Source organism: Podarcis bocagei (genome assembly GCF_964188305.1).
Source record: "Podarcis bocagei genome assembly, chromosome: 16".
In the NCBI taxonomy this organism is placed as follows: domain Eukaryota; kingdom Metazoa; phylum Chordata; class Lepidosauria; order Squamata; family Lacertidae; genus Podarcis; species Podarcis bocagei.
In genome coordinates this window covers 15,521,437-15,533,748 of record NC_138142.1, presented here as the reverse complement: position 1 = coordinate 15,533,748, position 12,312 = coordinate 15,521,437, and the positions used below count along the sequence as shown (strand labels likewise).

The 12,312-nt window shown below is 44.3% G+C and overlaps 1 protein-coding gene across 4 annotated transcripts in view; it reads right to left on the bottom strand.

Annotated features, from left to right (window-relative positions):
- Window positions 1-1,373: 1,373 nt before the first annotated feature.
- LOC308575907 (carbonic anhydrase 15-like) overlaps window positions 1,374-12,312 on the bottom strand; it is a 48,346-nt gene continuing 37,407 nt past the window's right edge. For all 4 annotated transcript variants that reach the window (XM_081175045.1, XM_081175046.1, XM_081175044.1 and 1 more), the window contains 6 exons: window positions 11,429-11,599; window positions 10,400-10,560; window positions 6,410-6,502; window positions 5,182-5,248; window positions 4,203-4,369; window positions 1,374-1,709 (listed from right to left, as the gene is read on the bottom strand). In XM_081175045.1, coding sequence (XP_081031171.1) covers window positions 1,497-1,709; window positions 4,203-4,369; window positions 5,182-5,248; window positions 6,410-6,502; window positions 10,400-10,560; window positions 11,429-11,599 — 872 coding nt within the window. In that variant the 3' untranslated portion in view covers window positions 1,374-1,496. The remainder of the gene's footprint in view (window positions 1,710-4,202; window positions 4,370-5,181; window positions 5,249-6,409; window positions 6,503-10,399; window positions 10,561-11,428; window positions 11,600-12,312) is intronic.

Sequence of the window (12,312 nt, the reverse complement as noted above, 5' to 3'; positions counted from 1 at the left end):
ATGCGTGCGCTGGCTGGCGCTCAGCCTCCGTGCGATTGAGGGAATCCCCAGCCACGTCACCCCCTGGACAGCCAATCGGCTGGCTCAGGGGGCGTGGCCTGCCCTATTTAACACAGGCATGGCCGGGGATCTTCCTCTGTTGCTTCCTCCAGCTGCTCCTGTTTCCCACCCTCCCGCCATTTAAGGTTTTCATCATTGACCTTGCTATGGACCTCGGTTGGTCACCATTGAGGGGCCTGGTAGGAATTTTTTCCACTTGGCAAATTGGCACCAGTCACTTGGTTTTCGCCTTCCTCGTAGCAAATCGCCACAACTTTATTGGTATTGTCGGTTAGGCATTGGTATTGGTATTGTTATGTAGATGGAAGGGGGGGAGGAAGCGCCATCACCTCCCCCACATATTGAAGGGTAGTCCGATAAAGGATTCCAGGGGGCATGGCCCTGTCCAAACCCTATGGAGGTGAGGGCCTAAGGCACTCCCCCGAGCGGTGACCCTGGGGGAGTTCCTAGTTGATGCACATCAGCAGGACTCCCCCTACTGGTGGTTAACCCTTCCCGGACTTCAAGCGGACGGGCTGAAGCCAGATATAGTCAGTTAGGACCAATGCCTAAGCCAATACCGCTCATCACCTGTAACCAATAAAGTTGTGGCCTTAATTAGCCCATTAACCTTAATATTTGTGTCATGTGTCTTTATTTCCACTGGGGGGGGACTCACCACAGAACATAAACAGGCCATCTTTGCAGGAAAATGCAGAAAGATTAATAAGGCTGCCTTCAGGCATCAGTAAATTTGGCACCCTACATTTTTTGATTCAGCACCCTTTTTTTTTTTTTTTTTTTTTTTTTTTGCTAAGTAACACCAGTTTGCCACTAATTCCTCAGCAATGCCAATGGGATTTCTGGAGGCCACCTCAGGATTTTGAGCCAGTCTGTTAACAGGATGAAAGCACCTCCCCCCCCCCCAAAAAAAAGGCAAAATACAATTGTCAGATGTTGCGTTCTTTTCTCCTTGCCAGTTTTGTTCCAACTCGTTCAACGTTCAGATCAGCGGCTAGAAAAGTATCACAGTGAAGAAGCATGGATATGAAGATGCCATGAAGCCATCACCCATCATAATTATTGAACTCGGTAGAGACACCTAGGAGGAGCCAGAAAGCTGGCCAATCAAAACAGCCAAAAGCAGAGGGAAGAGATGATTGACAGCCAGCGGGGAGCCATGGCTAACGGTGGCGTCTCTGGAAGCGTAGACTTTGCGACCATGAAGAGGCTGCGGTGGGCGGAAATTGTTGGTCATTTTCAGGGAAGTTGTTCCAGCACTTTTGTAGTAAAGGGTGTTGACAAATGCATTCAGCTAAATAGAGGAATTGCCAGTTTTGTTCCAACTCGTTCAACGTTCAGATCAGCGGCTAGAAAAGTATCACAGTGAAGAAGCATGGATATGAAGATGCCATGAAGCCATCACCCATCATAATTATTGAACTCGGTAGAGACACCTAGGAGGAGCCAGAAAGCTGGCCAATCAAAACAGCCAAAAGCAGAGGGAAGAGATGATTGACAGCCAGCGGGGAGCCATGGCTAACGGTGGCGTCTCTGGAAGCGTAGACTTTGCGACCATGAAGAGGCTGCGGTGGGCGGAAATTGTTGGTCATTTTCAGGGAAGTTGTTCCAGCACTTTTGTAGTAAAGGGTGTTGACAAATGCATTCAGCTAAATAGAGGAATGAGAGAATGGTTTAGCAGTTACTAGGGGCTAGGTGCTGGCATGTAGAAAGATTTATAAACCGTTTGTCATATGACGCTGAATGTGGAAAGTGTCAGTTTGCATTTCTTAGTGCAGAAAGCGTTGATCTGATGTGTAGAGATCTTTCCTATTCTAATTAATTCAAGAGGGTTCTGGAGGCTTCTCTGTGTGAAAGAAACAAGCAGAAGGTCCGTGATGTTTGGCTTATTCCTTCAGAGAAGCTGAGTACAGCTGGCTTAAACTGGTCCTGTTATCTCTTCTGGCTATAATAAGGCCAGAAGGAGCCTGGGTTTCACGTTCTCTTTCTGTCGCTCTCCCTTCTGGTGTGGTGTTTTGTACATAGTTTGCTTAGTGTTAAGGTTTAGACTTTTTATAAGTTATTTTAAGTTTAAGTTACGTCTGCTGCAACTGGAGTTCTTATGGACTGTGCCAATCCTGAATGTATTGGATTTGTGACCATTATGCTCATTTGCCTTCAGTAGAAATAAAGCTCTGCTGGATGAAATATTAATTGCCTCTGGACTATTTTGGGAGAATCCTGCAACGTGTTTAAGTTTTTACTCTGCTAACTATACAGTGGTACCTCAGGTTAAGAACTTAATTCATTCCGGAGGTCCGTTTTTAACCTGAAACAGTTCTTAACCCGAAGCACCACTTTAGCTAATGGGCCCTCCCGTTGCCGCCACGCCACCGCCATGTGACTTCTGTTCTCATTCTGAAGCAAAGTTCTTAACCTGAGGTACTATTTCTGGGTTAGCGGAGTCTGTAACCTGAAGCTTATGTAACCTGAAGCGTATGTAACCCGTGGTACATTGGAAACTGCCTCTGATCAATACTGAGTGGAATTTCAATGACATATGTCAATATATACCAATATATCACAACATATACCAGGGGTCAGCAAGGTTTACTGGCCATGGGCCAGACTGGTGCAGCGCAATGCTGGAAATCGCATCTGCGGATGTCTGCGGTGCCAGAAATTGCTTCTGCGCATGCCCAGACGCCGAGAATTGCGCCTGTGCAGAAGCGTTTTTTGGCATCTGGGCATGCGCAGGCCACTTTCCGGTATCTGCGCATGTGCAGACGCGATTTCCGGCGCCACTCGGCGAGTCCCTGTGCCGCGCTGCACTGGGTTAGTGCAGCGCGCAAGGGACTTGCTGAGCAAGCTGCTCAGTTCAGGGGCAGCTTGTTGGCTGGTAAAACGGTCTTCGTGGGCCGACCCCTGACATATACCAATATATCACGATAACTGAAATAGGGATGGTTCTGGAAGAATGGCAAATGCAATTAATGGACTATATGGAAATGGCGGAAATGACTGGCAGAATCCGAGACCAGGGAGAAGAGTTGGTGGAAGAAGATTGGAGGAAATTTAAAATCTATTTACAGAAACATTGTAAAATTTTTGAATGCTGATGACGTTGAAATGAATTGAAGCGGTTCTAGCAACAAGGTAAAATGTAAGATGGGATTGATAATAGATAAATTAAATTGGATATGAATTTGCTGAACCAACTTTAAAAAAGGGATACAAAAAAGGAGGCGTGAGGAAGTCAGGAAAATAGGTTAACTAAAGATGAGTCAAAAAAGAGGGAGTTTTGCTTTTTTCTTTATGTGTTTTTCTTTTTTCTTCTGTTTTGTGTTTAATGTTTGTATTTTTGTATTTTGACTTTGTATTTGTCTGTTTTTGTATTTTTTCTGAATTTTTCTTGCTGACAAAACTTAATAAAATATTAATTAAAAAAATGAAATAGGGATGGAGCTCTGTAGAGGCATGGGCTGGCTTCATGGTTTTCCCTGCATCATGATTTTTGCTGGCACCTGCTCTTGCGATTCGCTGCCCCCCTTCATGAGGCAGGGAAGAGCTGAGCCCGCCAAGTTAACAAGGGCTGCAGGAATCGAGAGAAGCATTGGCTGGCTTCAACGTTTTCCCCACATTGTGATTTTTGCTATGCACACACTCACACATTGTGATTCACAAGATATTGCCAGGTCAAAAATTATGAAACCAATATGGACTTCAAACCACTGTGGCTGACAATGGCTGTGTTTTCGACTGACAGAGGCAGTATTTCTTTGAATATAATGGTACCTCGGTTTACATATGCTTCAGGTTACGGACTCCGCTAACCCAGAAATAGTGCTTCAGGTTCAGAACTTTGCTTCAGGATGAGAACAGAAATCGTGCTCCGGCGGTGCGGCAGCAGCAGGAGGCCCCATTAGCTAAAGTGGTGCTTCAGGTTAAGAACAGTTTCAGGTTAAGAACGGACCTCCGAAACGAATTAAGTACTTAACCTGAGGTACCATGTACAGGATGCTTCGCTAGATAGGCTATTGGCCTGATCCAGCAAGCTCTTCTTGTGTCATTTTAGATTGGGAGCCATTTTTGTTTTTCGTAAGCCACAGCCTTTTTTGGCTAAAAGGAGAAACAAGAGACATAGAAATGTTTGGTTTTCTCACCTGTGGCTTGCTGATTGGGATGTTCTCTTCGAACACAGTCCATTGCACCACTTCTTCGCAGTTTGGGGTGGTGAGGGAGCCCTTGTAGCGATAATATTTGGAGAGTAAGGCCATGTTGGGGAGGAGGTTGCTCAGAGAAAACGTGGAGGCCAACTCGACATAATCCTCTAAGCAGAGAAACAGAAACAGAGAATTGGGGTGTGAGGAAGGGAAACGAGAACTCCATTTCAAATGGAGAACGTACAGAAATGCATTGCCGTAGGGGAAACTGCTTTGCTAAAACGTGCCCGTGAGGGGAATTCGCACTAAGATCCTGCTGGATTTTCATGATCACTTTTATTTATTTTTTAAATGAATTGATGTGAAGAGGAAACACAAGACTACAAAAATAAGGCATGATGGTTAACAGCAACAACCAGGGGAAAGAAAGACATAACATCTTACAGGTACAGGAAGAAACACTACAGACAGAATAATTGCCATACACAGGAAGAATGAAGATATAGTTTGAGTTCCTCATTTGTAGCTTTATAAATCATTTAATGTGTCAATATGAATAAAAGTTGTTGTACAAGAGATTATTATTATGACTGCAATGCAATGAAAATTAATAAGATTTTGGAGCACAGAGATAAAGCAAATAATCAGTTCATCAAATCTAGCACACAGAGGGCCACTTTATCTAAATTATATAATTCGGTAGTTGAACAATTGGTATCAACAATTGTATTATAAATTGCCATTGTTATAATGAGGCAATGATTGGATTGTAAGTGAAAACTAATAAAAAAAAATTATTGGAAAGAAAAGAAACTGAAATTGGTAGATTCACCCAAACTTGCTGGTATGTTGCTTTCCCTTAGGCAATAATCAATTGGTGCCAAGCACTAGCAAGATCCCCAAAAATGTGTGGTGTGCGTGTGGCCCTGATCCACCAAATCCAAGCATTCTAAAGGATTGCCTGAGGCTCGGTGCTCACCTGCATGAGTGATATTCCTCAGGCCAGTGACGATGGTGTTGTAATTGGTATTGTCTGCATCAGATACCTGCAGAGCAAAAATCTAGTATGCATCTTTGGTACTTGACCCATTGCAAATTCCCTTTGCCCTCAAGCTGTTACCCCTCCAGCATCAAGCAGACAAAGGTAACCAAACAGGATAAAGTCTCCTCCCCACATTGTAAACATGGCCTCCGAAAACCTTGCTTCAAGTACTTATTTCACTTAGAATTTTGCAAATGAACCTAAATTATGGATTGATGGATGGATGGATGGATGATAGATAGATAGATAGATAGATGATAGATAGATAGATAGATAGATAGATAGATAGATAGATAGATGATAGATAGATAGATGATAGATAGATAGATAGATGATAGATAAATAGATATAGATAGATACATAGATAGATAGATATAGATAGATAGATAGATAGATAGATAGATAGATAGATAGATGATAGATGATAGATGATAGATAGATAGATGATAGATAGATAGATAGATAGATAGATAGATAGATAGATAGATAGATAGATGATAGATAGATAGATGATAGATAGATAGATAGATAGATAGATAGATAGATAGATAGATAGATGATAGATAGATAGATAGATGATAGATAGATGATAGATAGATAGATAGATGATAGATAGATAGATAGATAGATAGATAGATAGATAGATAGATGATAGATAGATAGATAGATAGATGATAGATAGATAGATAGATAGATGATGGATAGATAGATAGATAGATAGATAGATAGATGATTGATGGCTCAGTGGTTTAGACCACAGCTCCACCTGCATCTATCATCTATATCTGATAGATAGATAGATAGATAGATAGAGAAATAGATAGATGATAGATAGATAGATAGATAGATAGATAGATAGATAGATAGATAGATGATAGATAGATAGATAGATGATAGATAGATAGATGATAGATAGATATAGATGGTAGATAGATAGATAGATAGATAGATAGATAGAAGATGATAGATAGATAGATAGATAGATAGATAGATAGATAGATGATAGATAGATCGATAGATAGATAGAGATAGATATAGATAGATGATAGAGATAGATGATAGATGATAGATAGATAGATAGATAGATAGAGAATGAACATATATGAATGTGTGTCTCCTGTAGGTACTTTAAATAACGTAACAGCAGCTGCTTCTCGGGAGATACCTTAAACAAGAAGCCCAAGACAGCAAGTCCGTTGGGGTGCCCTTTGGCTTCTGTGATGGTTTTGTACTTGGTGTTCATGTGAACAATATGGAGCTGTGGAAAACAAAACAAAATGAGAGTTTTTCAGAGCAACTTTGGGGATATTCATTCACTGGCAGACTTTAAAGCAGGGGAGGGGTAGCATCAGTCATGATCTTCTGGACCACCGCCTCACAGACGTGGGGATACAGGGCATAGCCCGTAACTGGTTGTGCTCTTTTATCTCTGGTCGGGGACAGAGGGTGGCACTAGGGAGGGAAATGTCGCGCCACTCCTTGGTGTGTGGAGTGCCGCAGGGCGCAATTCTCTCCCCGATGCTTTTTAAATCTTTATGCGCCCTTTTATGGTCAGGGGTCCCTTTATCATTTGTGGTTACACTTAAAACACTATTTAGTAAGACTACCAAAAGAAACTTTGCCACGGCCACTGTGATATCATTAGACTTGTCGTCCAGAAGATATTTAGTATAGTAGTCTTCAGATTTACCAGGCCAATTTGCCAGTAGGGATTTAATCAATAGATCCCTTAAAAGGTAAAGGTAAAGGACCCCTGACAGTTAAGTCCAGTCATGAACGACTCTGGGGTGGCGGCGCTCATCTCGCTTTACTGGCCGAGGGAGCCGGCATTTGTCCGCAGACAGTTTTTCCAGGTCATGTGGCCAGCATGACTAAGCTGCTTCTGGCGAAACCAGAACAGCGCACGGAAATGCCGTTTACTTTCCCACCGGAGCGGTACCTATTTATCTACTTGCACTTTGACGTGCTTTCGAACTGCTAGGTTGGCAGGAGCTGGGACCGAACAATGGAAGCTCACCCCATCGCGGGGATTTGATCCGCCGACCTTTCAATCGGCAAGCCCAAGGCTCAGTGGTTTAGACCACAGCTCCACCTGCATCCCAATAGATCCCTAGCTTGCTCATATTGTCCGCAATGCAGTAGGATATGCCTCATACAATCGTCGCCCTAAGAGCATACACAGAGCCTATTCTGATAAGGGATGCCTCTTAGACTGCCATTTAGCACTTCTGATGGAAATACATTTAATCTGGCTTTGGTAAAGAGGCCCTGATAAGTTGGCACAGACAGATTTCTAAGATATGCAGGAAAATCGTACCCGTAATGAATTCCTACTGCTATCGGACCTCAAATAACATGAGATTGAGATCAGAGATCGCTGTGTGATATGTCCCAAGCCTTTGCCTCAGAGATTCAATTTATTCTGAATCTATGTTACTGGTTTTTGGACCACAATAAAGATTATTCTTCTTATTATTTTTTGCCGTATTTTTCGCTCCATAAGATGCACTTTTTCCCTCCTAAAAAGTAAGGGGAAATATTTGTGCATCTTATGGAGTGAATGCAGGTGGGAGGCAGGCAGGGAAAGCCCCCAAGAGGCTCTTGCAGGCTTTTCCCCAGGAGGGAGAAGGGACTGACTGGCCACGTCAGTCCCTTCTCCCGCCTCGTAGAAAAGCCCGCAGGAGCCGCGCACACTTTAAAGAGCGCGCGGCTCTTGCTGGCTTTTGTGGGAGGTAGGGGAAGGGACAGAGGGCAGCCCCTCAGTCCCTCCCCCCACCTCCCGGAAAAGCCCCCAAGAGCCGCACTCCCTTTCACTAGCTGCGTGGAGCGTGTGTGGGGCTCTTCTCCCTCCTGGGAAAAGCCTGCAAGCGCCGCACACAGGCTCCACGCGGCTCGTGAAAGGGAGCGCTGAGCAGAGCCTGGGATGCAGACAGGCTCTGCCCAGCGCTCCCTTTAAAAAAAAATTAAAATTCTTGCATTCCCCTTCTAAAAACTGCGTCTAACAGTCAGGTGCGTCTTATGGGGTGAAAGATACGGTAGTAGTCACCGAGAATCCTGGGAATGGTGGTTTGTTAAGAGTGCTGAGATCACAGAGCTGCAACTCCCAGAACCTTTAACAAATGACAGTTCCCAGGATGCTCCATGACTGTGAAAGGGACGTCATGCTATGAGCATATGGTTTGGACGGGACCTATATGTCTTTTACCCCTTCTCTCGCCACTTCCACTATCGGAATTGCTCTGTGCGTGATTTTGTAGACCGATCTCACTTCCATGGCACTATTATGGCATTTGACATACTGTCCCCAAAATGGCCGATTGTAGCTCTGAGGTTAAAAACAAAACACCTCGTTATATTTTTACAACCTGTTTTCATACTCTGTATTTAACGGTTAAAGATAATCGAAATGATAGGACTAGTTGCCTGTGATCATCCCAGAGTCTTCTTCTTTTTTTTAATAATGAAAAAGAACCCTTTCATGTCATCTTCATTTCAGCTATCATGATGAATGGCTGGTTTGTCCATCGTTTAGCAAGATCAAAAGGTGGAAGGGCCAGGGGTCTTCCCTAATTAGTAGCTTCTTGCTAAATATAATACAGAGAGCTGATTTAGGGTTATTCACTGTACGCCATTTAATGGAGTGGCTGTTCCCTATTCCAACAAACAATATCAGAACCTTGTCTCCACTTCTACCCTGAAGGTTGGAGACAGATCAATTTCTGAATAGATCAGTCTTGGAAAATTGGAGATGGTGTGATTACGGGGGTCATTTCAGGCACTGTATTTCTTGATTTTATTTTATAGTACTACAGTGGTACCTCAGGTTACATACGCTTCAAGTTACAGACTCCGCTAACCCAGAAATAGTACCTCAGGTTAAGAACTTTGCTTCAGGATGAGAACAGAAATCGTGCTCCGGCGGCGCAGCAGCAGCAGCAGGAGGCCCCATTAGCTAAAGTGGTGCTTCAGGTTAAGAACAGTTTCAGGTTAAGAACGGACCTACGGAATGAATTAAGTACTTAACCTGAGGTACCACTGTACTGTATTTTTGTTTTGTTTTACACGAACCTCTTTGAGCATAAATGTACTTGGGGGAAACGTGGTCTACGCTGTGATTATGACTAAAAACACATTCGCACCACAGATTTGCAGAACAGTTTTTACTTATTTATTGCATTTATATATATCTCTTTTCCTCCAAGGAGCTCAAGGAGGTACATGTGGTTTGTCCCTCCCCGTTTTAAGCTCACAACAACCCTGCAAGGGGGGGGGGGTTAAGCTGAGAGGCAGTATCTGGCCCAAGACCACCCAGTGAGCTTCATAGCTGCGTGGGGATTTGAACCCTGGTCTCCCAGGCCTAGTCCAACACTCTAACCACCACACCGCATTGGCTTTCACAAGTATACAGTTTCAAACAGACATAGCTTCCACCAAAGAATTCTGGGAAGTGTAGTTTGTTGAGGGTGCTGAGAGTTGTTAGGAGCCCCCTATTCCTCTCACAGGGCCACAGTTCCAATAGTTCCCTGGGGAGGTTAAAAAAAGGTAAAGGACCCCTGGACGGTTGAGACCAGTCAAAGATGACTATGGGGTTGTGGCGCCCATCTTGCTTTCAGGCCGAGGGAGACGGCATTTGTCCACAGACAGATTTCTGGGTCATGTGGCCAGCAGGACTAAACCACTTCTGGCACAAAGGGACACTGCGACGGAAGCCAGAGTGCATGGAAACGCCATTTACCTTCCCACCGCAGTGGTACCTAGTTATCTACTTGCACTGGCGTGCTTTCACACTGCTAGGTTGGCAGGAGCTGGAACAGAGCAATGGGAGCTCACCACGTCACAAGGATACGAACCACTGACCTCCTGATCAGCAAGCCCAAGAGATTAGTGGTTTAGACCACAGCGCCACGCTGGGAAGAGGGAGGGATTGTTAAACCAGTCTGAGAACTGTCGATCTGTGAGAGGAACAGGGGTCTCTCCTAACAACTCTCAGTGCCCTTAATGAACCTCATCTCCCAGAATTCTCTGGTGGAAGCCATGACTATTGAAAGTAGTATCCTAGTGATTTTAATGTATAGTGTGAACGTGGCCTATGACTATTCTAGGTGGGGCCTTTTCAACATTGGTAACAAAATAAAAGTTGGGAAGCTCAATGTACCTCCATTGGGTACTGCTGACCATCAACGGTGTGCTCTGAGCCATTTCGACTGAGGTCCCCCCAGTGGAAGTGGAAACTCAAGGCCCGGTACGTGTCCTGGAGTCCTCCTTTGGTGATGTTAATTTGATCTGCAGCAGATGCTCCATCTAGGTTCATGACAACTGCCAAGGAGGCCCGGTCAAAAAGAGAGAGTTCAGAGACAGACAGTACTACACTAATGCAACACAAGACCCCAGAAAGGTTCTCTAAACCTGCATTAGAAAACACTTGGCCCAAGGTTATTTATGTATGCTATTACTGCGGCCCATGCTTTGTTAGCCCCAAAATGGAAAGCGAGCGAGGTCCCAACTAAATAAGAATGGCAACTCAAGCTGAGACTTAACATATAGAATAAGAGAACAAGAAGAACATAAGTTTAGATTGGAACATGTATATTGAATATATGGGGGGAAATTGTGTACACTTAAAAATGTTGGCGGCATTAAGATAAATTCAACAGTGTAAATAAGTATTGATGGATGTAAAAATGGAGTACTGAATGGTATAGTTTCTGTAAAATATGCAGGGATTTATGATATGCAAAATGAACCATGGAAAGAGAAGAAGGGACGTCATTGATATCTTAAGGATGCAAAAATGAGTACTATATAAAAAACACTTGGCCCACATTCACACCAGACCTTTAAATCACTGGGATGCCATGTTAAACAGTCATGGCTTTGCCCAAAGAATTCTGGGAGTTGTGGTTCAATAAGTGTGCTAAAAGTTGTTAAGAGACCTCCTGTTCCCCTCAGTTCCCAGAGAAGTGGGATGGATAGTTAAACCACTCTGTGAATTGTAGCTCTGGGAGGGAATTAGGTATCTCTTAACAACCCATAACTCCTAAGCACCCATAACAAGCTACAGCTCCTAGAATTCTTTGGGGGAAGCCATGACTGTTTAATGTGTTCTCATTGTGCTTTAAATGTATGGTGTGAATGTGGCCTTGGAAAGCCTCTCCAGAAGAAGCTGTGTCCTCTCCATGCCCACCTGAGTGTCCATCGTTTATCAGTCTCCACCTGCCAGGAGGCGCCTGGTCGTAGCCTTCAAACAAGATCTCGTCGAGGTTCCTGTCTCGTTGAGTTTTCCTTCTGTCAATGTTAATGGGTGACTGGTTCTCTCCCCCACAGGTTATCATGATGTCCTTCCAGTGCAAAGGACCTAAGGAGAAGGGAAGAGTGAGGTAGAAAGGAAGAGATGGGCCCGAAGGCAGAGGAAATCCTTACTCTACAAAAGCTGGAGAAGCAAAGCTTCTTGTCGGAAGGAAGGGAGGGAAACTTTTGGCCTTCTGTGGACAACCTGATCACTGTAGCCCATTTCATTGGTAACCTCAAGGCTGGATGACTGCAATGGACTCTATGTGGGGCTATCCATGGGGCTGGTGCAGAATGTGATTGTCAGGGACTGGGCAGAGGAGGAATGGTGGAGACCACCTCCCCATCCTGAGCCTTCTAGAGAGGAGGAAGAGGAAGACAGTATAGATTGACAACAGGGGTTTGAGGGAAGTCGCAGCTCAGAGGCAGGTGAGGGGGGAAGTTGGGAAATAATGGGAGAGCCAGAACAACACCTGGCTGACACCTTGTCATTAGAAAGCATCCCAGACCCACCATCTCCCAGAACCTGGCAAGCCTTATAAGTAGGAGAGCAAAGAGCTCAAAGACAGAGGGCAGGTAGCAGCCCCCGTAGACGACATGAATGAGAAAGTGGGAGAGACGGAGGGTGGAGATTCACTCGGGACAACGCCATTATCCAAGAGGCTGGGTTCTATGGCCTCTCTCTGTAAAGACTGAAATAAAAAAGGACAGTAAGAAACTTTTCCGTGCCTTATACTTTCCTGGGCAACCAGCCAGGAGCCACTGACAGCATCCTGATCG